This window comes from Pseudochaenichthys georgianus, chromosome 24, assembly GCF_902827115.2.
Source record: "Pseudochaenichthys georgianus chromosome 24, fPseGeo1.2, whole genome shotgun sequence".
Classification (NCBI taxonomy): Eukaryota; Metazoa; Chordata; class Actinopteri; order Perciformes; family Channichthyidae; genus Pseudochaenichthys; species Pseudochaenichthys georgianus.
In genome coordinates this window covers 16,183,241-16,207,967 of record NC_047526.1, presented here as the reverse complement: position 1 = coordinate 16,207,967, position 24,727 = coordinate 16,183,241, and the positions used below count along the sequence as shown (strand labels likewise).

At 39.4% G+C, this 24,727-nt stretch overlaps 1 protein-coding gene across 4 annotated transcripts; it reads right to left on the bottom strand.

The window, feature by feature from the left end:
* Positions 1-2,729: 2,729 nt before the first annotated feature.
* On the bottom strand, positions 2,730-24,528 carry flvcr2b (FLVCR choline and putative heme transporter 2b). Of its 4 annotated transcripts, none has more exons than XM_034076346.2 (11): positions 23,568-24,528; positions 19,666-19,807; positions 17,128-17,268; positions 15,021-15,088; positions 14,410-14,513; positions 13,314-13,424; positions 10,507-10,612; positions 7,358-7,469; positions 6,090-6,145; positions 4,610-4,758; positions 3,067-3,156 (listed from the first exon to the last, which is right to left on the bottom strand). In XM_034076346.2, the coding sequence occupies exons 1-10, from the start codon at positions 24,144-24,146 to the stop codon at positions 4,678-4,680; spliced, it is 1,500 nt and encodes a 499-aa protein (XP_033932237.1). In that variant the 5' UTR covers positions 24,147-24,528; the 3' UTR covers positions 3,067-3,156; positions 4,610-4,677. The 4 variants fall into 4 exon arrangements, with proteins under 4 accessions (XP_033932236.1, XP_033932237.1, XP_033932233.1 ...); XM_034076342.2 differs by lacking the exon at positions 23,568-24,528 and adding an exon at positions 20,462-21,193; XM_034076345.2 differs by lacking the exons at positions 4,610-4,758; positions 23,568-24,528 and adding an exon at positions 20,462-21,193 and having other exon boundaries at positions 2,730-3,156.
* Positions 24,529-24,727: the final 199 nt, after the last annotated feature.

Here is a 24,727-nt window from a genome sequence, read left to right as displayed (position 1 = left end):
TTATTGACCTTTCCAAAGCGTTTGACACCGTTGATCATCGCATTTTAAAGCAGAGGCTACTCAGTATTGGCATATCCAGCCTTGCAGTGGGGTGGTTTGTAAACTACCTATCTGAAAGGTCCCAATGTGTTCATTTTGATGGACTGTCTTCTGAGTGGTTAAACATTTCTAATGGTGTACCACAAGGTTCTGTTTTAGGACCACTTTTATTCTCCATATATATCAACAGTTTAGGTGATAATGTGGATGAAGCTACTTTACATTTTTATGCGGATGATACTGTGATGTATTGTGCAGGTCCCTCCATTAAAGAGGCTGTTGTTAAATTACAGGCTGTTTTTAACACTATTCAGACTCAGCTCTCTGAATTAAAGCTTCTTTTAAATGTGGATAAAACCAAGGTAATGCTCTTTTCAAAAGCAAAAAAGACACCAGGGCCTGTTTTTGATATTGTAACTACACAAGGAACAAAACTTGAAGTTGTTGCCTGTTACAAATACCTTGGTATCTGGCTTGATGATTGTCTTACTTTTAAACTTCAGGTCACTAATCTGCTTAAAAAGCTGAGGGTTAGGCTAGGTTTCTGCAGGAACAAGTCCTGTTTCTCATTTGAAGCCAGGAAAAGGCTAGTCACTGTGACCTTTTTACCTGTGCTGGACTATGGTGATGTGATATATATGAATGCACCTGCCCATTGCCTGGAAAAGTGAGATGCTGCGTATCACAGTGCTCTGAGATTTGTTACTAACTGTAAAGCACTTACTCATCACTGTACCCTGTATGCCAAGGCAGGTCTGCTTTCACTAACTGTACGGAGGCTCAGTCATTGGTACATGTTCATTTATAAAGCCATGTTGGGTAAACTACCTTTTTATATCTGCTCTCTGATCTCTCGACGAATTGAAAGTACGTATTGCCTGAGATCTCATGATGTTGTTTTATTAAATGTGCCAAGTGCTAGGACTGTCTTAGGGAAGAAAGCTTTTAGATGTGCAGCTCCACTAAATTGGAACAGTCTGCAGACCTGTTTAAAACTGAGCACTTTGGTTACCTTGCATCATTTTAAAACTTGGCTGGGTGACATGCTGTTTAATACTCATGGTACCTGTCACTGTAAATAGAGTTTTGTAAACTGTACCCTGTACATTATGTTGTATGTCATCCTTATTGTTGTTCTGTTGTTTTTATGTTACATGTGTAACTAATGTCCTGCAGGTCACCCTTGAAAAAGAGATCTTTTGATCTCAAGGGGCTTCACCTGGTTAAATAAAGGCTACAAACAGTATTGGCATATCCAGCCATGCAGTGGGGTGGTTTGTGAACTACCTCTCTGAAAGGTCCCAATGTGTTCATTTTTGATGGACTGTCTTCTGAGTGGTTAAACATCACTAATGGTGTACCACAAGGTTCAGTTTTAGGTCCGCTATTATTTTCTATCTATATTAATATTTTAGGTGAAAATGTCAAAGGAGCAACCTTACATTTTTATGCGGACGATACCGTTATGTACTGTGCAGGTCCCTCGATTAACGAGGCTGTTGTTAAATTACAGGCTGTTTTTAACATTACTCAGGCTCAGCTCTCTGAGCTTAAGCTTCTTTTAAATGTAGATAAAACCAAGGTAATGCTCTTTTCTAAAGCTAAAAATACACCAGAGACTGCTTTGGATATTGTAACTACGCAAGGAATACAACTTGAAGTGGTTACCTGTTACAAATACCTGGGTATCTGGCTTGATGATTGTCTCACTTTTAAATTTCATGTAAATAATCTGCTTAAAAACTGAGGGTTAGGCTAGGTTTCTTTTTCAGAAACAAGTCCTGTTTCTCGCTTGAGGCCAGGAAAAGGCTAGTCACTGTGACATTTTTACCTGTGGTGATTTGTTATATGAATGCACCTGCCAATTACCTGAGCAAGTTGGATGCTGCGTATCACAGTGCACTGAGATGTTTGACAAATTGTAAAGCACTTACACATCACTGTACCCTGTATACCAAGGCGGTTTTGCCATCACTTACTGTACGGAGGCTCAGTCACTGGTACTTTTTCATTTACAAAGCCATGTTGGATAAACTACCATCTTATATCTGCTCCCTGATCTCTCTGTGAATTGAAAGTACTTATTGCCTGAGATCGCATGCTGTGGTTTTATTAAATGTGCCAAGTGCTAGGAGTGTCTTAGGGAAGAAAGCTTTTAGATGTGCAGCTCCACTAACTTGGAACAGTCTGCAAAAAGAATGGAAAATTACCAAGCTAGTACCACTACATGTTTTTAAAGCTCGGTTGGATGCTACAAAATCAGATGCTGTTGGTACCTGTACATGTGGTTAAATATGTAAATTGTAATCCCTGTACATTTTGCTGTATGATGTCCTTTTGTTGTTCTGTTGTTTATGTTTTCATGTCTTCTTGTGGAAGAGGTCTCCCTTGAAAAAGAGATCATTGATCTCAATGGGATTTTACCTGGATAAATAAAGGTTTTGAATTTAATTGAATCAAAATCATTAATGAATACCTGGACACTGTATTTACATGATTAATTGTTTATGCAATAATGAAAATAGTCACTTCTTTATAACACATTTACCTATACAACCTATACACAATCAAGTGTACACCTTTTAAAATACTGACAGGTAAAATTGTCAAGGCACAAACAAACAAGTCACAGATTTGTCTTGCAGATGTAGTGAGAGAATTCAAGTAACAATTACAAATAACAATAACAGTGGATTTTATATGCTGAAATTGAGCATTAAATGTCCAATATAATTCAGCATTTTTTTATTTATAAATAGTTAATACAACATTGTACAATGTACATCTAACTCTTCTTAGAAGGGAAGTGGGATTCAATACTTCCTAATTGGGTTGATATATCTCAGTATGTTACACTGTAACAGGAAAGGAGATCATGGTCCTTTTCAAGGCTTTTACTTTTGTGTGTGTGTATGTGTGTGTGTGTGTGTGTGTGTGTGTGTGTGTGTGTGTGTGTGTGTGTGTGTGTGTGTGTGTGTGTGTGTGTGTGTGTGTGTGTGTGTGTGTGTGTGTGTGTGTGTGTGTGTGTGTGTGTGTGTGTGTGTGTGGCCTCTAAAGCTTGGCTTCTTCGATGATAGGCGATGCAGCCTCGCTCCCATTGGGATAGTCGGAAGGTCCCTATCAATCAAAACAACAAGTCAACAGAGTTATGGACTCAACACAGAAGTTGTTGTTTTTCTCTGTAGATTTTAGGTAGGTAAGGGAAGTTCACCCCTAAACAAAGAAAACTGTTATTTATTTAGATTGTCTTGATGTGAGTTTGATTTTTGGAGACCTTTTATCTAGAATGTAATGGCACTGAGCGTTGGTTCTCCAAGCACCAAAATACATTTAATATATTTCTGCTGGACTACACCTCCAAATGAATCACTGTGAAGAAGGCGTGAATCTGCTCACGGGAAAAACCATGTGACAGAGTGAAATGTAAACATTAATGGCGTCCTTCTCTGCTGAAATGTAATCTTAGCTCTCAGAAAGAATCTCATATATTCGAGTTCCTTCTGTACGGTGATATCGTAGAATAAACTACTCACAACAAGTAAGTAACTGGGTCAGGAGATACAACAATTACTAAAGTTAGAAAAGAATAACTTGTTTTGTTTTATTTAGGGGTGAACTATCCCTTTAGGTCGGAATGGGTGCAAAATGACTTACATTTGAAAGATACACTCTTAACAAAGAACAAAACAATGTAAGCTGCTTCGTTAGCTTCAGAAATAGGATTGCTTCTGTGTAGTTATTTGAACTATGTTTTAATTGAAAGATCTTGATGAAAAACAGCGCAAGTTACAGAAAACACACAAATGGACAAACAAAAGCACATAAATTGGCCCTTGTCACATTAGACATTTTGGCATGTCGTAGCAAGCACGGGATATTAACAGTAATGTAATAACATTGCATTGTCTTCATGGAATGGCTTTACACACACAGTAAAAGTGCATTGTTTCCTGTAGTTTCAGTGAAAGCCATCCATACACTTTATAAAATATATCACTCTGACTGGCTCACTGGAGTTAATCCTGCAAATCTGAGCTAGCCGAGAGATTTCCTTCTCAAAGAGTTTTAAAGGCACAAAAACAACTTCACTTGTTGATTTTCTCATAAGCTTTTAATCCCTACCATTTGTTTTCTACCCCCTGCATGAGAACACATCTCACTCTGTCTGTACCAGAAACCCAAGCTGAAGCAGCCAAGTGGAATTCAGCCACTAATAATTAAATAATTAAAACCTGTGCTTTACATGCCAACATGTCTTTCAGAAGAACTCCTGTATATGAATACATAATAAAATCACACATAAATAAATAAGGCCATAGTTTCATTAACAAAGCTATCATAAATTAACTCAAATTGTTTTGTATGGACATGCATGACTCCTTGGTATCATCGAATATAATAATCTAGAACAGGATTAGTGGGAAAATAAAAGGTTTCATATTTACATGATATTGTGAATTTGATTTAGAGTAGTTGGAAACAAAGGGACAGAACGAGCAGGGTGAACAGCTGAAGGGTGTGCAGTAGGATTGTGATTTCCGGCAGTGTGTGCTAATTGCTGAGCTCCTACCTTAGTGCATCTGCATGTCGAGCTAAGATTTGAGAAGATATTTTTGTGGAAGCAGAAAGGTACATTGATCAGGCTTGTGAAGGGGGGGTCTGTGGATTGGAGATTAGCGTTGTGGTTCCGTAGTCTTGTCCTGACATCTGCTTCGCCGCCTAAAACAACAGCTACTAATCACTTCTTATTCAGAGTTTATAGAGGAGTGAGTCTTCAGTCCAGGATGAAGTTTCTGCGACACGATCTGATCCATCAGGCAGTTTTGTCATTAACCCCAGTCAATTCTTGCTTGTCCCCAACTACTGATTGAGTTTGTAACACTCTTTAAGGTTTTAATGCTTCCATTTTTGTATAGCTGAAGCCTGAGAGGTATTGAAAATGCTAAAGTATTAGTACAAAGTAATTGTTCACTAACTTTTAAGTCAGGAGATATCACGTTCACATATCTGTCTATTAACTGTAAGACACTTAGCTTAACTTAGCTTTAGCTTTGATTAGCTTAGCTTTGCTTAGTCTAACTTAGCTTAGTTCAGCTTCTAGACAGAACATATTTATGGCATGTAAACCAACATAAAATGTTAAATTGTTGTACTGATTTAACAAACAAGCTATAATTGGTTACGTAGTTGTTTAGTAGGTTTTGTTCCAAGATCAGACTGTTTCCTGTCTTTGTGCTTTGCTAAGCTAATCGTCCCCTGGCTTCAGCCTTGTATTTAAAAGTTATGAGCGTTGTATCGATTGTCTCATGTGGCTCTCCACCATCAATTGAATTTCCAATAAAAAATGTAGCTTTTTCTGTTCATTATATGTTTGCATCATTTGTGAGGAATTTGAGTTATTTCCTGTCACCAGTAACTTCACCTTGGAGCTTATAGACTCACTCAGACATCAACAATGATTTTCTCTGTAGTCCTGTCACCTCCTTAGAGTAGCATTGCTTTTGTTGAATTCAAACATTCTCAAAATGTTGCTCTTGTTTTATTGGAGGTAATCTGTCGTTTTTTTAACCTTGTTTGTCTTTTTTTAAATCAGGTTATTTCCCAAACAACATACTCAAAGCAATGCTACCAGAGGTTGGCAGGTAACATCGAGGTTAAATAGACGAAAGACATGATTTAGGACAGACATAGTGCCATAGAGAGACAATAATCACGTATCAAAATATTTGTACAGACACAAACATGCAGGCCAAGACAAAGGTAGACAGATACAATAGGTTAGTTATTTCTGGAGCAACACAAGACACACATGTGACTTTTGACCGCATGCCTTCCATGCAAACCTATGACAAGCAAACAAATAACACATAGGTCTTTTTTTCACAGCAGATATTTTTGACTTCATTTTGTTCTCTGTTCTCTTTGTTCTCTGTGCTTCTACTGTCAAAACATCTTCCATGAAAAAAAGGATTATACCAAACAATATTACAACCACCATTGCTCCACTACATTATACCCCCAACACCTTTTCTTATATCTTTAACACTTACTGCTGCTTTGGCCAACATGTTTGCCTTTTGTCTCCGCAGATCAGACTTGATTAGGCCTGCAGAGAAAAAGACACAGAGCAAGTCAAGCCTGTATGAGGTCATTATAGCACAACAAGTGTAGTTGAAGAACATGATGTAATACAAGTAAGCATCCCGTAGGGGGCTCTTGTGCACATAAATGTTTTACTGGCTCTTTTCAGGTTTATATTTTGCAAGAATAAAAATGCAGTATGACTAACTCTAAGTCATGCATCCTAACTTAGCCTCACACTTTGCATTGCAAAACGATGGCAAAGGTTGCAACATAATCATCATCCTCAATTTTTTTACTTAAGGACAATGTTTCCCAAATTGAGAACCTTCAGGAAATGTTTTAGTCAGCTATAAAGCTCTTAATAACATTAAATGTCGCTTCGTTTAAGAGTCTACTCTACAGTACATCACAAAATGGGATTTCAGTTCATAAATATGTTCCTTTTCTTGTGTGATGACACAACATGAAGTCTACTCATGTCTGAAATGCTGGGAAAATTACAGTAACTCGGATGACCTTTGATAGCAGAAAGGTCTCATTAAATAGTCTTGCAGTATTTGTCTAGTGTGCAACATTTTAAGGGCTTCAGTAGCCTTCGCATTGAGCAAAAGTTATACATTGGTCCTCAATTAGCCCTTCAAAAAAATTGCTTTGTTTTCACTGAAGCATGAAGTCTCACATTTAACACCTGAAAATAAGCTGCAACCGTTTGTATGTATTTCAGTGTGCATGTGCAGCGTTTTCACACAGTATGTTTTACTTAGTCAATGAACAACAACATGTTTACGGTTCCATCCTCTGACCTTTGTATCTGCTCTGGGCTTTACTTAATTAAAAACATATACTTTGAGTATAGGACTGAGCGAAAAACAAAATACCAGTGGTAACACACTTGCTCTGCCGAAGTATTTACCCTCTGTTTTATGTAACTCGTTTTAAGTAAAGGAAAAGGTACTATAAACCAGGAGGAGCTTCAACTAACATTCTTGCAAGTAATATTTTTTTGTAAGTGTAAGCAATAATAAAAACATTTGCTTTTCTGTTCTACTGTGGATATGAACTTTTAACCCTTAAACAGATCTTCCAAAAAACCCAGTAACCATCATTTACATTCTTAGGATTCAACAAAAACAGTAACAAACAAATACATTCCTAGCATTGCTGTGCGTGACATAAAATATGTACTTTGCTTTGACTCCACACAGCATATGTGTCACAGTCAGAAAGGTCTTACCCGTCATTACTGTGCCGATTAGAAGAAAAACACAGAGGAAGATGTTTCCTGCCAGAGTGCCGAATCTGTCGATGATCTTCCCCTGGCTGATGGTGAAGATAATGCCGAACACCTGGGCGTGCAAAACATGCAGGAGTAAGAAATAACGTGGGTGCTAACATGCACACAAGCACCCTCACAACCATAACAGATGCTGAACAAATGCTTAGTGGTAAACAAAGGTCTAGTGGTATTGATATCAAATGGCAAAAAAAAACAATCAAGGAAGCCAAAACTAGCACACAGCAACATTTTGTAAGTTTTTCACATGGTAATACATACATAGTTTGAAAGCATGTTGTTTGTTGCACATATGCAGGGGTGGACTGGGAGGAAAAATTTGCATTTAATTGACAGACAGCCCCACTTAATGCGCGGCATGTATCGGCCGGCCGGCGACGAAAGTATGTTACTTAACAAAAAACCCTATGCATTTTACGTTATTTTGGACCATTATTCATATAGTAATCACATTACCTGAGCCCTTGAGTTGCCGAGAACAAAATAGTTACAGCATATATTCATTCATTGTAATGTTAACAGATCATTGATGCAATAACATTTTGACCCAATTTGCCTGACTTGACGCATGGAATAAAACATGGGCGTAGGAAGCATCCTCAATGTGGGTGAGCCAATTTAACAGGGGGTGTGGGCAGGTGGTGGACCTCACCTCCTCTAGGGGGGTCCGGGGGCATGCTCCCCCGGGAAGATTTTTTTTTTTTTTTTTAAATGTTGAAGTTAAATGCATCAATCTGGTCCATTTTGAGAGCAAAATTAGGGACTAAATCTATGGATACATCTCTCAACACCCATATGAAACAGAACTGTAAACAGATTTACTTTTTCTTTCAACATTTATTTGAACAGCAAGTGGAGGCAAAAGTGACTGCACCCAAAACAATAAACCTGCTCGCTAACTAACCTAAACTCAGTAACAGAATGTGGGCAACGCGTTCTTCTCCACAGCCGCGCGACCTCTGAGGACAATAAGTTGAATCTATCTATACACAAACTATAAAAACACGCCTTTACGCTTTGGAGCCATGGATGTATAATAAGAACTAGATACAGCGTGGGAGACGGGGCCTCATTCATTCCTATGAGAGTTGCTCATTAGCGCATGATGATAAAATGGCCCAACTTTTGAGAGAGCGAAACATCACAGATTACCCGGCATGCCTGAGAAGTACCCGTATGTGCGCTCATAGCGCATGCGCAACTTTAACCAAAATGCTCGTTCACATCAAGCACGTCAATTTGCGTACACGTAACAGCACCGCACGTTCATGACAGCATGGTAATGATTTGTTATTATGATGGATTTTATATTAACGAGGCGGCAGTTAGCAGCTAGCGGGTAGCTAGTCATTATGCTAATGTCTACATCAATCGTTATGTACTTATATTACGCTGTAACAGGATCTAGTGATATCCAAGCAACAGAGCTTCATTTAGCATGAAAGAATTATTGCACTGTATATATATATACTTATAATAATAAGTAATATTAACTTTATTTAATACAACATTTACGGTACAAGATTTAATCATACAGCCCATGTAGTATGAAAATGAATTATGGCAAACATGTGCAATATATCTATTATTACAGCTCCGTGGGATGGCAGTAAGACGATATGGGTCCGTTCTTCTTGTGCATCCATGGGTAAAGATAAACGCAACTCACATTGGTTTCTCAAACAGCATCTCTGTAAACTACGTGTATTCACTGAATTTCACTCTCTGCCTTTAACGGCTCGTTGTAGCTCCAATAGCTGCAGCCCCCACCCTTCATGTGAGCACAGTGTGCTCTGATTGGTCGGGACACGTAACATGAACGTGCCGGGCGGCGCGGTCCCGTGGGTTAGATGCGCGTTCATAATGCAGAGGGAAATAACTCTCAGAATAACGTTATTAGCACATTATTACAACTTGAGGAACGAATGTTTTTAATAAGGGCTATACAAGTGTTCACACTGGGTAGTTTATTTAGTTCAAAAAAAATTATCCAACGATTTACAGACCACTCTTTCCCCATGTAAATCAATGGGAAAAAGTGTTTCCGGGCCTGGCAACCAAACGGAAGTGTAGTACCGCCGTTTGGCCAGCACGAATATTTTCATCTGAGTCCGGCGCACTTCCTGGGGGCTTGTTTGGAGCTTGTTTATCCTACTGTAAGCAACTGCCAGCTAGGTCTCTCAGTCACTCACTCCTGATCGTTCACTGCGCAGTGACAGCTGCTACGGGCCTGATGTGTGAAAGTGAAACTATCTGATAGATAGAACATATGTAGCCTATCAAAACGCCTATCAAACACCCCTCCAAGGTGTGGGCGGAACACTTACAAATGTGGGCCGGTAGGATTTAGGTAAGCAAAAAATAAAAAAAGGGAGTGGCCGGAACACTTACAAATGTGGGCCGGTAGGATTTAGGCAATTTTCTTTTTGGCCCTCCGGCCCACGCACAGCACCGGCCCACCGGGAAAACTCTCGGTATTCCCATTGGCCAGTCTGCCTCTGCACATATGATGGAACAGTTCCAAGGTCTGCAAAGACCTAACTCCTCTGCATACTTTCGAATGCAAGGTCAAATCAGGATAGTAGAAAATTCCAAGAGGGTATGTTTTCAGTTTGGTTTGTTTCTCTATTTGTCAGCAGGATACTGAAAAAATACTGGCTAGTTTTCATGAAACCTGGGGGACATGTGTAGCATGGGCCAAGGAAGAAATCATATCATTTAGCAGCGGATCTGATTTTTCACTTATGGAAAAGAAGCAACTTACTCACTTTCTTTTTGTACAACTAGGAACAACATAAGCAGATGTTCTCACGCTATCTCTTTGGGCTTTGCTGATCTATTATTTATTCTATTCTAAACCACACCTGGACTGAAGCATTCTTTTGTGCACCAGTCATTCCTTCAATTAAATACAGAGTTAAATCCCTGATCAAATGTGATCTTCAGTGATCGTGATGTTATATTAAATGTCTGTTTCCTTGTTTCTTGTCCTTAATATTTGACCTTGCTGATGTTGTGAAAGGAGCTGCTGTGAAAATGTTCTGCTGAGAAAATGTTACACTTGATCTGACAATAAAGTGTTATCGTACCTGTGCTGAACAGTTGAGCAGTCCGGATGAGGTTCCTTCAGACTCTGGGTACGTCAGCTCGACCGCAAACTCAAAGCCCAGCGGCAGGTAGCCTGTCATGAAGAACCTGGACACACACACACACACACACACACACACACACACACACACACACACACACACACACACACACACACACACACACACACACACAGAAGCATAGATACATACAGTTAACAAAGTGAATCACAAGTTGATTTGATTGTAGCTTAAATATGAATAATTCTGCCATTTATTTGACCTTAATTCCAATTATACAGCTTGGATAATGTATTTATGGGTAATGCAGAAACACACCTTCCACATACTTTTTACAGTGGTGTGTTTTTTCCTCTCCCTCTTTATTAAGAAATGCAAACACCCTTATTTTTTACTTAGACGTGGTGATGTTTTACAGGTTGTGACAGGTACTAGAACCATGTTGTTCTTCCACTGAGGCGAGGACAATTGAAACTAGTATGTTTAGGGAAAGGCTTAAAGTACATACAAATCTGTAGTACATTTTAAATTCTTAGATGGGTTAAAATATTAGGGACAATGGTTGTACACACTAGGTAAAAGAAAAGTTAATTTGATCAATATAATACCAGGAATTCAAGCAGGAATTTAAAGCTAGCTTGAGCTAATGTAATCTCCATTGACGAATTAAGCTCTCAGTGAGATATTTGACCAGTCAGCCTGAGTCACATTAATCATGTCCACTGGCTGGCATGTACACTATGTGCCCACGTATGGTATGTATATGATGTACGTGTGCCTCCACAGAGAGGGCGAGCCCAAGCTGGAGGGTCAATCTGTGCTGCTGAAGAGGTGTGATGTTTTCACACCATACCTAGAAAGGTCAAAACTGGATGTAAAAGTACTGCTGGCTACAATATCTGGTATTATTTACAAAAACAAGACATATATTGTGAAGATATAATTCATGGTGGCTCTAAAAGCTTTATTTTAAAACACTGTTACTGTGATATTTAAAATATGAGACCATCTTGAATACCACCTGAGTATTTTTACCTACTTTGCAACTTCTTTTTTTAGATTGTTTATGTTCGCACCACCAGATACCAAAGAAAATTCCTTATATGTGTTGCAATAAACTTGATTCTGATTCTATTAGTACTGTTTGAAATGTTTTGGTCCCATTTTTGTTAGTTTTGGATATTAACCATGTTCTAGGACTCCCTATAATGCAGTTTTAACACAAATGGAATTATCATGATGCCGTAAAGTAATATAATCGAACTGTTCAGGATCATTCAGCTCAACTGTAGCCTTTATCAATACGTTTGCATTTTCCTAGAAACAGGATCACCTTTGCTCTATGTCCTGATTTAGAGTACAGTCCTCTACGTCTGTTAGAGGAACATTTTAACCTAGATCCTACTGTGGGTGGATTTGCAAATGCTTATCAATCTAAAGTTCTTCTAAATAAACACGGCTGTAAATTATTGTTGCAAATGTCAACAGAAAATAGTAGTTGCCACAAATTGTGCAAGAGGGTTGAACAAGTTTCCAGGTATTTTGATTTATATAATTATTTGTTCATATATGGGAGGTGTGTGGTGCAGTGGGTTGTGCGTTCGTGTTCGGATCAGAGTTCAAACCCCACTGCAGTCAGCATATCGTTGTGTCCCTGGGCAAGACACTTCACCCCAAATTGCTCCTGTGGGGATTGCCCACAGTATTGAGTATGTAAGTCGCTTTGGATAAAAGCGTCTAACAAGTGACATGTAATGCAGTGGTTCTCAAACTTTTTCTGTCAGGCCCCCCCTTTGGAGAAAAAAAAAAGTCGGGCCCCCCAACACAAATAGTCAGGCTCAGTGGCGGCGCCAGAGATTTCTTTTGGGGGTGCTGTGGGGTAGCTTGACGTTTCATAGAGGGTGCTCAAACATTTAGGGTTTCCCATTAATGTACGGGTCGCTACAGTGGAGTTTTCTACTGCAACACTCCCCACGCATATACACAACGTACCCTGACTGTTACAATGAAGGCTCGATATCAGCTCACGGCATATAGGTGTAAGCAGGGGTCAAGTGTTATTTTTATAGGTGGTGTGTGGACCTTACATAGGGGGGTCTGGGGGCAAGCTCGTCCGGGAAGATTTATTTTTAAATATTGAAGTTAAAAGCATCAATCTGGTGAGCAAAATTAAGAGATGGATACATCTCTCAACACCCATTTGAAACAGAACTGTAAACAGATTTACTTTTTCTTTATGGATATTTTACAAATCACCCTTTTAAACTTTATTCTTGTTTTACTGTCATATAGTATTTCATAGCTGTTTTTCATTTATTCTCTTATTTTTTTATAACTATAATGATCATATAAATGTGTGCCTCCGAAATAATTGTTTACATTAATGGTGACCAAAACGTTTGAGACCCAGTGAGATAACACTGAGAGAGTCCTTTAGCTCACTGAGTCTCTCAGTCTGACAGGAGAGGACTCTCCTCCACTTTGTTGTTGGAAAAACTCCTTATATCTGTTAGCGTAGCTCGCTAGCACCAGAAGCTAACAACAACGATCTCCGGTACCGGTGCGCTCTCTCTCGCACACACAAAATGGCTCGTTCCACACACACACAGAGCCGAGCTTTAATGAAACACAGAGACCCAGTCGTAATAGTACTGTACTGTATCATATTACGCCCCCCCACTTTGAGAACCACTGATGTAATGTAATATCATTTCAAGTTGTTTTAACCTTTGACTTAACCAATTAAGTGTTTAGCAAAAACATAACTGCACTCAAAAACAAAAGAATACCCGAGCACTCCAGCAGTGATGAAGACCACCCAGAGGTGTCCCAGACTGAGTGTGGCAGCAAAGACGATCATCCCCACCAGAGACATGAAGTACACAGCAAGGGTTGTCTGTCTGGAAAAACACAGAAACAAATAAACAACCTTGAACACTATAATCATCATTATAATTATACATTTTAGTAGTGCTGCTGCATTATTTATGTGTTTGCGTGAACTCGTTACTTTAAAGTAGATGTAGTAGTAGACCATTGTAGCTTCTCAAGGGATGAAAACAATTATTCAGATTTTAAAAAGCAGTGTAATGTAACATCAAAGTTTTGTTTGTTTTTGGTGCATGTGCCCCAGGATCCATAGGGAATCTTAAAAATGCATGCGATTATTACTACTTAATGTTGAACTATGACACATGCATAGAAAGAAATACGAATAAATGTGCAACTGTCACCAAAATATAAGTAGATAAACCTTCAAAGACGTATTGGTCACAGTGAGGAAAAGATTAACAAAACTGCAGTCAAATGTAATCAAATATATAAAAATATAATGGTTAATTAAAGAAACAACAACATACATTTATAAAAAAAAAACTGCCTTTGATAGAAAAAACTATCTTATTAATATCAAATATTTAACAACTCAATAAGAGGTGCGTTTTAGGATCCCAAAATATATATTATATTAGTAAAATGTGCAAATTAACAGATGAACTGCAACAAAGAATGGGCAACTAAATTATAATCATAATATGTATGAGAGATAAGGCATGGGAAGACAGTTGGGACTGAAAGAGAGCCTGCCTGTGTGACGCAAACACACTAACATTTCCCCCATATGCAAAACAAATCTCTCAAACAGCGGGGGCCGACTGTAACCCCCCACAGGGAGGACACCCATGGGATCATTAATATGACTGTGAGAGTAGCATGCAGCACCTGGATAAATAGACACAGAGCAACACATAAACACTAAACAAGAACTACAGCGAGATGAGAAGCGGAATGACAATAAACAGAACAGAAAAAAGGCTGGCTAATGTTCTATTTCATTCCCAGCACTCGGAACAAACCGTCATTTAACTTTCTTTTTTTTCGCCTTACTTGTAGGTTTTGGTTTTGTCCAACCAAATGCCACAAATCAGGGAGCCAACCATCCCTGCAATGACAATGGTGAGGCCAATTCTCCCAGCATTCACCTCTTCTCCCTACAAGGTCAAGCAAGATAGGACATAGATTAGTGACCTTACATACCAAAGGAAAAGTGAGGCGGACATCATTACAAGGGAGTTAAGGGGACTTGGAGTTTCTTTCTACATTCATCTGGTGTCGCTTCAATCCTTCATCTACATCTCTTACTGACTGAATAAAACAGGTCAGCAGGCAACATCCTTCCAGTCTATGAATATCTTATAACAGCAGCCTGTTGATATACTTTAAATAGAGAAAAGCCTACTTCCTCTTTATGAAAGTGAAATGTAATTAAGGACATTACAACAACCTCTACAGGAAATTATATATTCAAACTTAAGAGTAAAACTTTTGCAATCATGCTGTGCTGCTTTATTTATGGGAATTAAATGTTACACTTGATGCCAATGTGTGAAGAGTACTTTCAATACAAAATGATTCAGCTTTTCATATCCTGACATATCACACTATGGGAAGTGTAAACATAGTTTGGGGGAAGACCAGACACAGCAGGCGGGACTTACAGGGTAATGCTCGATGATAATGCGGTTCAGCAGGGTGCCGACAGCATAGAAACATCCCACATTCAAACCTGTTTTAGAGAAATAATGTCAAAAAATGAAACAAAAACATTTTTTATGAAACCTAAAAAGGTGAACATTGAGCTAACTTCCTTAAGCAACTATAAAGGAGTTGAATATGACCAGCCGAAGGGTTGGCAGTTGTGTCCAATGAACCTGATCAGGCTGGTTTCCAAAACAGAGAGCCAAACCAAGGATTTCTATAAATCTGCGTGTCGAGTGTTTTTTCATGAACAAAAGTTTTAGTAGTGGTTCTGACATGCTCAGGAAGAACATAAACCCAAACAAAACCACTTCAGTAATTAACAATTTTGGATGCAAATTGTTGAGGGAATGATTATAAACTCTAATAACATTTAAAAAAGGAAAGTGATTATATCTATTTCTATACTATTTGCAAATAGATCTGTGTAAATAAGCCTTTCATGTAAATACAACTATGTATTTAGGATCACAGCTCAGTGTAACAGACAGGGACAGGTGGCCCGCAGAACAGAGTGTGACAATCTCAGGTAAATCTGAGACCATGTGACTAAAGTTCATATGCAAAGAGTCAAAAGGACAACAGAGACACTAATAATAGTCGCATGAACTGTGGAAATAATACGGTGAGGTCAAGGGTTCCCATAAAATGCGAGTCTCCCGCTTCAAGTATCTTGGAGTCATATTGGACTCGAACTTGACTTTTAAGAAACATAATAAGAAAGTAGCCAATACCATTCAATTCAACTTGCTACATTTTAAACAAATTAGACCCTTCTTAACTGTCAATGCTGCAAAGTCATACCTCCATATGATTCTATCCCACATTGAATACTGTTTTACAAACGGGTCGTTTGCTTGTGCCATAAACCTGAAACCCATAGAACAGCTGTACAAGAGAGCTATCAAGGTGTTTGACAGAAAGCTAAATTCTTACCACCACTGTACCATTCTTGAAAAACACAATTTCTTGAGTTTTGACACTTGTAAGTCTTTTAAAAGTATGTGATTTTTTTAATAAATGTTTACATGGACTGGGCCCCCCACCCTTTTGTGAATTCATCCACAAAAAACACACTGGACGCTGCACTAGGTCAGAAACCAGAGGAGACTGTGAGGTCCACCATAGACGGACAACTTTTGGACAAAAAGTCCTCTCCATTAAAGGCAGCTCATTGTGGAATAGCTGAAATCCGGCTCATTTACACTTGTAAGCATTATTTGGTTTGAAAGTGTTCATCAATGTGCACTGTCCCGGTTAAAAAAAGGACAACAGAGACACTAATAATAGTCGCATGAACTGTGGAAATAACATGGTGAGGTCAAAGGTTCCCATAAAATGCTCACAGCTGTTGGACGTTCTTGCTGTGACTAGACGAGAGTTACTTATTTGACGGACAGGAAATATTTTTAGTTTTATCTTAGGTTAAACATTGTCAGACTTAAACCAAACTTTGAACTTCTATAGGGCACAATAAATATCATGTCTGTGATTATCTGAGGATGTGTTCATTTTTATGACACACGAAAAGATAAACCTGGTTTAAAAGTATATAATATCAGGGCTTGTTTTACAATCAGGGAGTGGTTTCCGACCAATTATAAGCCGATTCAGGAACCCACATGGGGCAGGGTAGGTATGGTGATGTGTCCGGGGAATACCTGAATCTGGTAGCAGATTTCAGTTGGATTGGTCAATTGAACTGGACATGTTTATAAAAGGAACTTATTAGCCGCTGAAGATACAGATATTTCCAATTGAAGACGGTGGAGACCAAAACAGATCTAAAAGGGTGTAGAAATTGGACCGACAGTCATCAGATGACCTTTACTCCAATGACATGATTATGTTTATCTTTAATTGCTGGGTATGTCATGTGTTTGCTAACAACTTTGCTATATTGATTCAAAAGGTTATTATATGTCGAGGTACTGTTCACAACAAGGAAAACAGTTGTTAAATGATTACAGTGAGAGATTGTACTGACAAAATCAATGACTCATGTTTCAGTTAAACAAAGAAAAACCAAAGCCCTGCCTGTGGTTGTTTTTCTTGTTTTACACTGACCATAAGTGATGAGGAGGAGGATGAAGGAACGGTTGCGGAGCAGCCTGAGGACCGAGGCTGTGTACGAGTACTGCTCAGGGGGAATGCTGCGAGCTGTGGCCTGGGCCTGAGTCGGAGGAAGTGTAGGTCGCTCCTGGAAGACTGACACATGGAGAGACCAACATATCAATCAATATTAATCACAGTGAACACAGAGAAGAGCAGCGGACTCTCAGACACACAGATTACAATGCAGGTCACAGGTGAACTGGGAGAGTCAGTCAAGAACACATACTGTAATTCATAGATGTGACATATATTCTATGTTCTGGTGTATTAATGTCAAACATGATTCATATATTAAAATGTAAGGTTTTTTCAGTGTGTTGGCCATTTCTTACTGCCATGTTGTCCTAATTAATTTTCTCAAACCTACAGAGCATATCATTATATGGTACCCACAACAAGGAGTATCCACAGAAACACATTATGATGTTTATGATACATTACGATACAGCAACAATTAAAACCTTTCCTATGGCTGTGAATGTTGTGTAGTTTAGGAATGTTTGGGAGTACCCAGCCAATTTATCTGAATCTGTGCGAACAACTCTGTCCATTGGAAATGTACAATGTTTCAAATTTCCCTCGGAAAATCTCTCTCACTATATTTGTACTACTCTAAAGCTGCTAAAGTGGGAACTCTCTCACGTGATTGTTTACGTGCTGTAAGCCAATGAAAGGTTACTATTGGACAGTATTATAAGCTCTTTATATGAGGCAAGAGGGCTACTCACTTCCTAAATGTGAGGGGGCATGCACATTCAGAAACAGCTGGACAGGTCCACACACGCACTCTAAGCTCAACACACCCCCACACTTTCTTCCTCTGAGCATTTTACAGCCTAAAGAAACAGTCAGCAAGTCTCTGACCTTGTGAGGGCCGACGCTTTAAGGGTGACAACTGTGATAAGACCTGGTTCAGTGTTCAGTAACCTGCTCTAACTAATCCTGTGAAACCAACCTTGTCTTTGAAACAGCCACTACAACAGTGTCATTGTAATTCATAGAAATTGAAATTTCTTTAAAAACGGCATAGGAAATGATTTGCACATGCCTATTTCCACTTTCACTGTGGTGACCTTTGGCCGTCGATTCGGTCAGAGGACGGCAGCAGCCAAACTCCTTCATCCACCTCTCTTTCCACACAGTTTATGCAAATCTCTAAATCCTGGGCCGCTGTCTGCCCTGCTGACTCACAGGCCTGTTGCCGGGCTACAGATGGCCCTGCCAGCAGGACAGCCCTCACACATGGCATCTTGCATGTATGTGTGAGGGTGTGCTATGTGTGTGTGAGTTTATGTGTCATATTATGAAACTACTGTAGCCAACTAGCTGTGACTTATCTTGCTGGAATGACCAAGAGTCACATCCACTGCCCAAATGAATCAATGCCATGGAGGAAAGCCTGTACGTCCTATACAGAATCACTGGTTATTCTTAAGACAGTAAAACGTTGTCCTCAGCATTTCTCCTGGTCCTCTATATCTTTCTTCATATTTATATCAACAACACTGACCGTCAGTCTGAATGTTGTACATGGTGCCACTATGGAATGCCTTCACAAGCATCCTTTTGTGTTTCTGAATGCAGAATGCTTACGAGCACCCCCACCCTCCCCCATCCTCACAGGACAACAGCTTTCATGGAACTTTTGCCTCCTCTCTTACTCAACCTAATGTTCTCTATATAAGGGTAATACATATGACACCCTCGTGTGTTATTCTGACTAATCCCTTCAGGTTGTAAACTCCCTTCTTATGATTCTAGTCATTAGAATAAATCCTGTCCATATCCTGTATGTCACATGAAGTCACGCCACTTCCCTTTATGAGAAAGTGTCATTTTGTGATGATACATGCTCTAGTTCTCTATGACAAATACAGCTTTAAACAAACTATACTGTTCAGTTTGTTCAAGTACTTCTCTGCCTGTTCAACATTTCTCCTGACCTTTCCTGACTTGTAACACAAAGGCTCTTTTTTATGAATCTCCCCTTAAGGGATGGTTTTGTGCTGTTTGAACATGCATGTCAGCACTTTTCTTGTCTACTGAATGATGCTTCTTTTCAGAGTAGAAGTCCGCTGTAAATTAAAACCATCATCACGTGGAGCCACTGAATGAGAAAATCCCACCGGCCTGAGCGAGAAATGGCCCGAACAAAACATATGAAAAAGTCTGTGTGCGTTTCTGAGGGAAAAGGACAAGATGAGTGACGGGGGTGATGTCACCTTAGACCATTTAGACTTTCTATTTATTCACCAACAAAATCATTACTTACACGGTAAGACATATGGTTTTAAAATAGCATTTTAGTCTACATTCCATTTTGTGTATATTAAATATTTGCTAACAGAAATGGATAAACCTCCGGAATGTCTAGACATACAGAAAGTTTCCGTTATATCTGGAGATGTTTAAAGATAACTGACTGTCTTTTTTAAAACACTACTTTTGTTATGCAGACTGACCCTGGATGTGCTACATGACAACTCTTACCACAGACCACGAGGATGAAGAGTAAGGTGGCCACTGCTGCTGTGATGTAGAACATAACGCTTATGTGGTGAGCCAGCTCGTCCATGTCGTCCACATTCGGCACCAGGATGGGAGGCACAAGGAACCCGATGGCAATACCCAGCTATAAGACAGTGCATAAAAGTCAACACACATTATTGTTTGCTTGGTAATATCAAACAACAGTTTTTTTTTCTTTTCTTTGCCATTGTTGCTACTTCATTTCTTTATCTCATACATACTTAATGGTACCACAACATGTGTATTTAGAGGTTACTTTTGCTTGTTTGACACCACTTCAAATGTATATTTCTGTTATTTGAATTATTGGTAAAAATATATATATATATATAATGGTACATGTAAATTCATAACCTTAAGCCAATTGATCTTTAAGAGTAGATAGGGTCAGTATTATCAATGGTTAAACAATTTCTTTTGAGTTAACAATGCTGCTCATGTTTAAGGCAACTGAAACATACCCCTTCAAACTAGCAGAAAACAATATGAGACAACCATGATATTTTTTTAGTACCACCTAGTCTGGAAGGAACATTTATGTCGTCTAACTAATTCCGCCAAGAATACTGTTTAAACGTTACAAAAGCTAAGAAGACTGAGTACAATGTGGAGTTTTCAGCAAACAATTAACTCAATTTTCTCTCGCACCAAGACACTAGAAGACCTATGTGTCACTGGAATCCAGTGCAGCGGCATTATCTATAGACAGCTGCCTCACTATGTGGTCTCTGACTTTAGATCATATATTCAGACAAACCTGGTTTCCCACGACTCCTATGGAACAAGCAGTGGAAACCTCTTTCTCTCCGAACCACACTGAGGCGAGGTAAGAGGGAATACCAAGGATGAACACAGTGCCTACCGAGCACATAAACTGGCCTAAAAATGTGAGTAGGAACAGATTGGGACTGGCACTACCAATTTTTATCCAAGCACCAATGCAGTTAAAAGCTGACCCAACCAGGATGACATCCCGGATTCCCCTGTTTTTCAGGAACCACAGGACGGGCAGAATGAGAGGAATGTAAGTGAGCAGGTAGATCATGCCCAACCAGTCAATGGCAAAAGAGTCAATGTTGTAGAAACGCATGAAAATGTTGCTTATAATGCCGTACTGAAGCCACATGAAGGCATTGCTGGCTGAGACGGCACTGAAGAGAAAAAGCATGATCCAGCGGCGGTGATAAAGTTTAATCTCAGTCTTTGGGACCAGCTCTGCGCGTTCAATCTGTGAAGCCTGGATGTCTAACCGTGACCCATTGGAGATGGCTCTGCCCAAAGGTCCTGGATTCCGCTGCAAAGTAGCGAGGCCCAAAGCGCTGTCTATTCCAGCCTTGGAACACGGCCATTCTTCAAGACCGAGTTCAGAATTTGCATGGTTGTCTTTCGAAGTAATGTTTTGTGGCATTTTAAATGTCCTAAAGTGGGCCCCTGGAGCGTGAGAGGTGTTCAAGCTTCGGAGCTTCTGTGCTAACAGCTTGCTGTCCAGTGTGCAAACTGGCTGTAGTAGAAAGATGGCGTCCTCAAATAGTCCAGAGAGCAGTGTTGGGCAAGTTACTTCCAAAATGTAATACATTACATATGTTAAGTAATAAGTTAAACACCAGGTTTACTAATCTACCGGCACCATTTTTTATGTTAACGATGTTCGTGAATTCTAAAAAAACAAAACACCATTTCATTTCGGGTTAAAATGAGTTGTAACTGCGCTACTGAGAATTGTAACGGGTAGTATATTACCCAAATGTAATTAGTAATGCGTTACATTACTTTGTTAAAGCAAAAAGTAATACATTACTGTAACTCTGTTACTTTTGTAACGCGTTACACCCAACACTGCCAGAGAGTGACCCTACAGGGACTATTGTCTTTACTAGTGTCCTGATTTTCAACTCAATGCATTGAGCCTCTATACCACATGCCTGCATTTTTATTACCATTAGGTCATGTGATGTTAGTATAGGAAATCTCCCAAATCGTCTTAAACCACTCCTCCTGCAGAACCTGTATTCTGTAAGGAGGAGTACAGGTTTTACTATCCTTTATTTTACTCAGATGAAGAATTCAGAAGATTTATATATTTTGGTTTGTAGTCGTTGTTATTGATTACCTATGGATCCCTGTACTATTAAGCATAAGGCCAAGAAAACAATTTCCTCCAATCATTTTGTTATACAGGTTTGTTATAATACATGTAGATTTGACCACTTATATGTTGTTTATAGATGTATAACTTTTTAGGGCTGACTGCAGTGCTATTTCTTTGATGACATACTTTGGTGCAATTTCATGTAATGTGCTGATATAAATGCAGATTGGTTACAACAAAATAACCAACTAAGCAAATGAATTGAGGCTTATTTTCATGGATAGAGGATATCTTGGGTCAAGGCTGTGAACAGAAAAAGACGTGAAGGAAGGTTTGTCAAGGAATAGGGTAGGAACTTGTCTGACGGCCAAAGCCTCAAATGCCTCAAAGCTTGAAAGTTTAAATACAAGATTTAGTAAAACATAAGAAGATCATGAGAAGACAATCAAAAGGCCAGCAGATGTTTTTTATTACAGCATCCAAAAAAGCCAGTTTGTGCTCTGGGTTACACACAGCTAGTTTTCCAGCACTAAGTGATGACCTTTCAGTGACATTTTACTTGAAGTTGATGTTTTGTTGACTGAAGTGTTGTTTGTTCAGCATTGCAAAGTGTTAAATCTAATGCTAAGAGCTTATAATGGGGCACGATGCTGATCTTTTCACTTCTCTTTGGTTATTTGGCTGTTGATTTTAAAATGTTCCTGCTGCCAGCCTGCCACCAATTTCGACAAACAAAATACTAGTAGCACATTAAGTCAAATGAGCATCACGTGTGGGTTTTGTTTATGTGAGTTACAACCCAGTAAAAAGATTAAGAAAAATATTTCCATGGATATTGTCATACTGTACCGCAGTTTCAAAAGGTAATAAAGTGTTTTTCATTTTTAAAACAATGTATTTCCGTATGTATTTGTATGTAAATAACTACGGTAATGCCCTTTTCAATTTACGTGAATAATCTGCAGACTGTCCTGCACAAAGTCCAGGCATTGGTAAATCTATAGAGAGACTTTAAGTTCCTGCCATTGTTTCCTCACACAATATTTGAAGACATACTACACATACTGGTATTTTATGTCCCTTTTAGGTCCCTGCGTTTTCCAAGTCTCTTGTTATTCATTTATCCAAGACCAACATTTGAGGAACAACTTTGCCAGACAACTAGGAAGCATCTGCATCTGCTTGTAGCTTCAAAACATACTTTTTTCAGGTTAGTTTAACTATAAATGGTTCCTTTCCTAAATGTAAACTATCACTTTGATAAAACAGATTTAGACAAAAGTGAAACCTTTTAATTTTTATTTTATATACACTCCTGGATTATCATTTGTATTGCATTAATGTTGTAGTTGGAAAAGGGAGATCTAATTTTAATAAAAATAAAGTTAGAAAAAGTAAAACGTCAAATAATAACCTCTAAAATGTAGTGGAGTAGAAGAAGGGAAATGCTCGGAGTATTATCTTAAAACTGTAAATGTAAACAAAAAGGTACATAGCGGTTGTTTAATATGTATTTTCTTGCATGCTGGTTCCCACTATTATTGTAATTTACTCTCAGCAAGAGATGTTGCGGCATGACCATACAGTGGTTGCACTGTGGTCGCCTGAACGTGCGTAATTACGCAAACGTGCCCAAACAGATGTTGGGAATGTGTCCGCATGATCGGTACTTCGTGGAACAATAACACATTATTTAAATCAGTGATTAAGTAGGTGAAGAGCTAACTTGATATGCTAACTGACCAGGGGGCCAGCCTGTGTCGTCACAGCCTACCTGACTCCCGAAGACTCCGATGGAGCAGGCGGTGGACACTTCCTCTGAGCCGAACCACACTGAGGCGATCATGGACGGCATACCGAGGCTGAACACCTGCGCAAACGAGCAGCAGAACTGTCCCAGAAAGGTGACGGCAAACAGGTTGGGTTTGACGCTGGCCACTTTGATCCATGTGCCTGCACAGTTAAGCGCGGTGGCCACCAGCGCGATGACCCGGAGCCCCTTTTTGTCCAGCAGCCAGGTCACCGGGAAGATGAAGGGAATGTATGTCAGCATGTAGATCATGGACATCCAGTCTATGGTAAAGGCGTCCACGCTGTAGAACTTCATAAATATGTTGTTGATGATGCCGTACTGTATCCATTGGAAAGAGTTGCATAGTGAATATGAGCTGAACAGGAGGACGATCATCCAGCGTCGTTTGTACAGCCGGGTGGGCTGCACGGCTCCATGTCCGTCCAGCTGACCCGGGTCTTCGGCGTTCAGCACCGCGTCACCCCCCTCCAGTTTGACAAGATCTGCCTTGGTCTCATCCTCGTTTTGATCGGTGTTTCCTATCGCTTGTTTCTCAATCATATTAAACTAGTCTGCTAAATATGAAATCACTGAAAACTAAGTTGAAAGTGGCTGACTTCGCCCTGTTTCATGGGCGAACACCAAGCACAGATTGGTCTATCACTTTATATTTCTACTTAAAAAAAAGTCATAGGTTTAAAATCTCCAAACTGGTCAATAATCGGATGGTGAAGGCTCTAGAACTCGAGTTTGAGCGGCATTTCTTCCCCCGGGATTGAAGTTAGTTCAGTAGTCGAGTTTACGCTTAATGCCCTGTACACGTTCAATACATTAGAGTTACAGATACTTTCAATGAATGAATATTGTTCTTTCAGTAAGAGGTTTACCGTGTTGTCACACGTGTAGGAGCGCTTGCTGTGACCCTCTACCCGGACTTAAACCCGTCGTCAGTCAACACAGACTCAAGGGCGGAGTTTAAAAACGACTCGTAGTGGTGCACCCGTTAACACTGAAATCTCACATACAGTTTGCAACGGTCATGTCAGCTACTTCGTCTGTGAAATCATGCCTGTCTGGGAGTTTGTAAAACATGCCCATTATGACACTTTTTAAAGGGCTTTTAAATGTAAGAACACTATAGC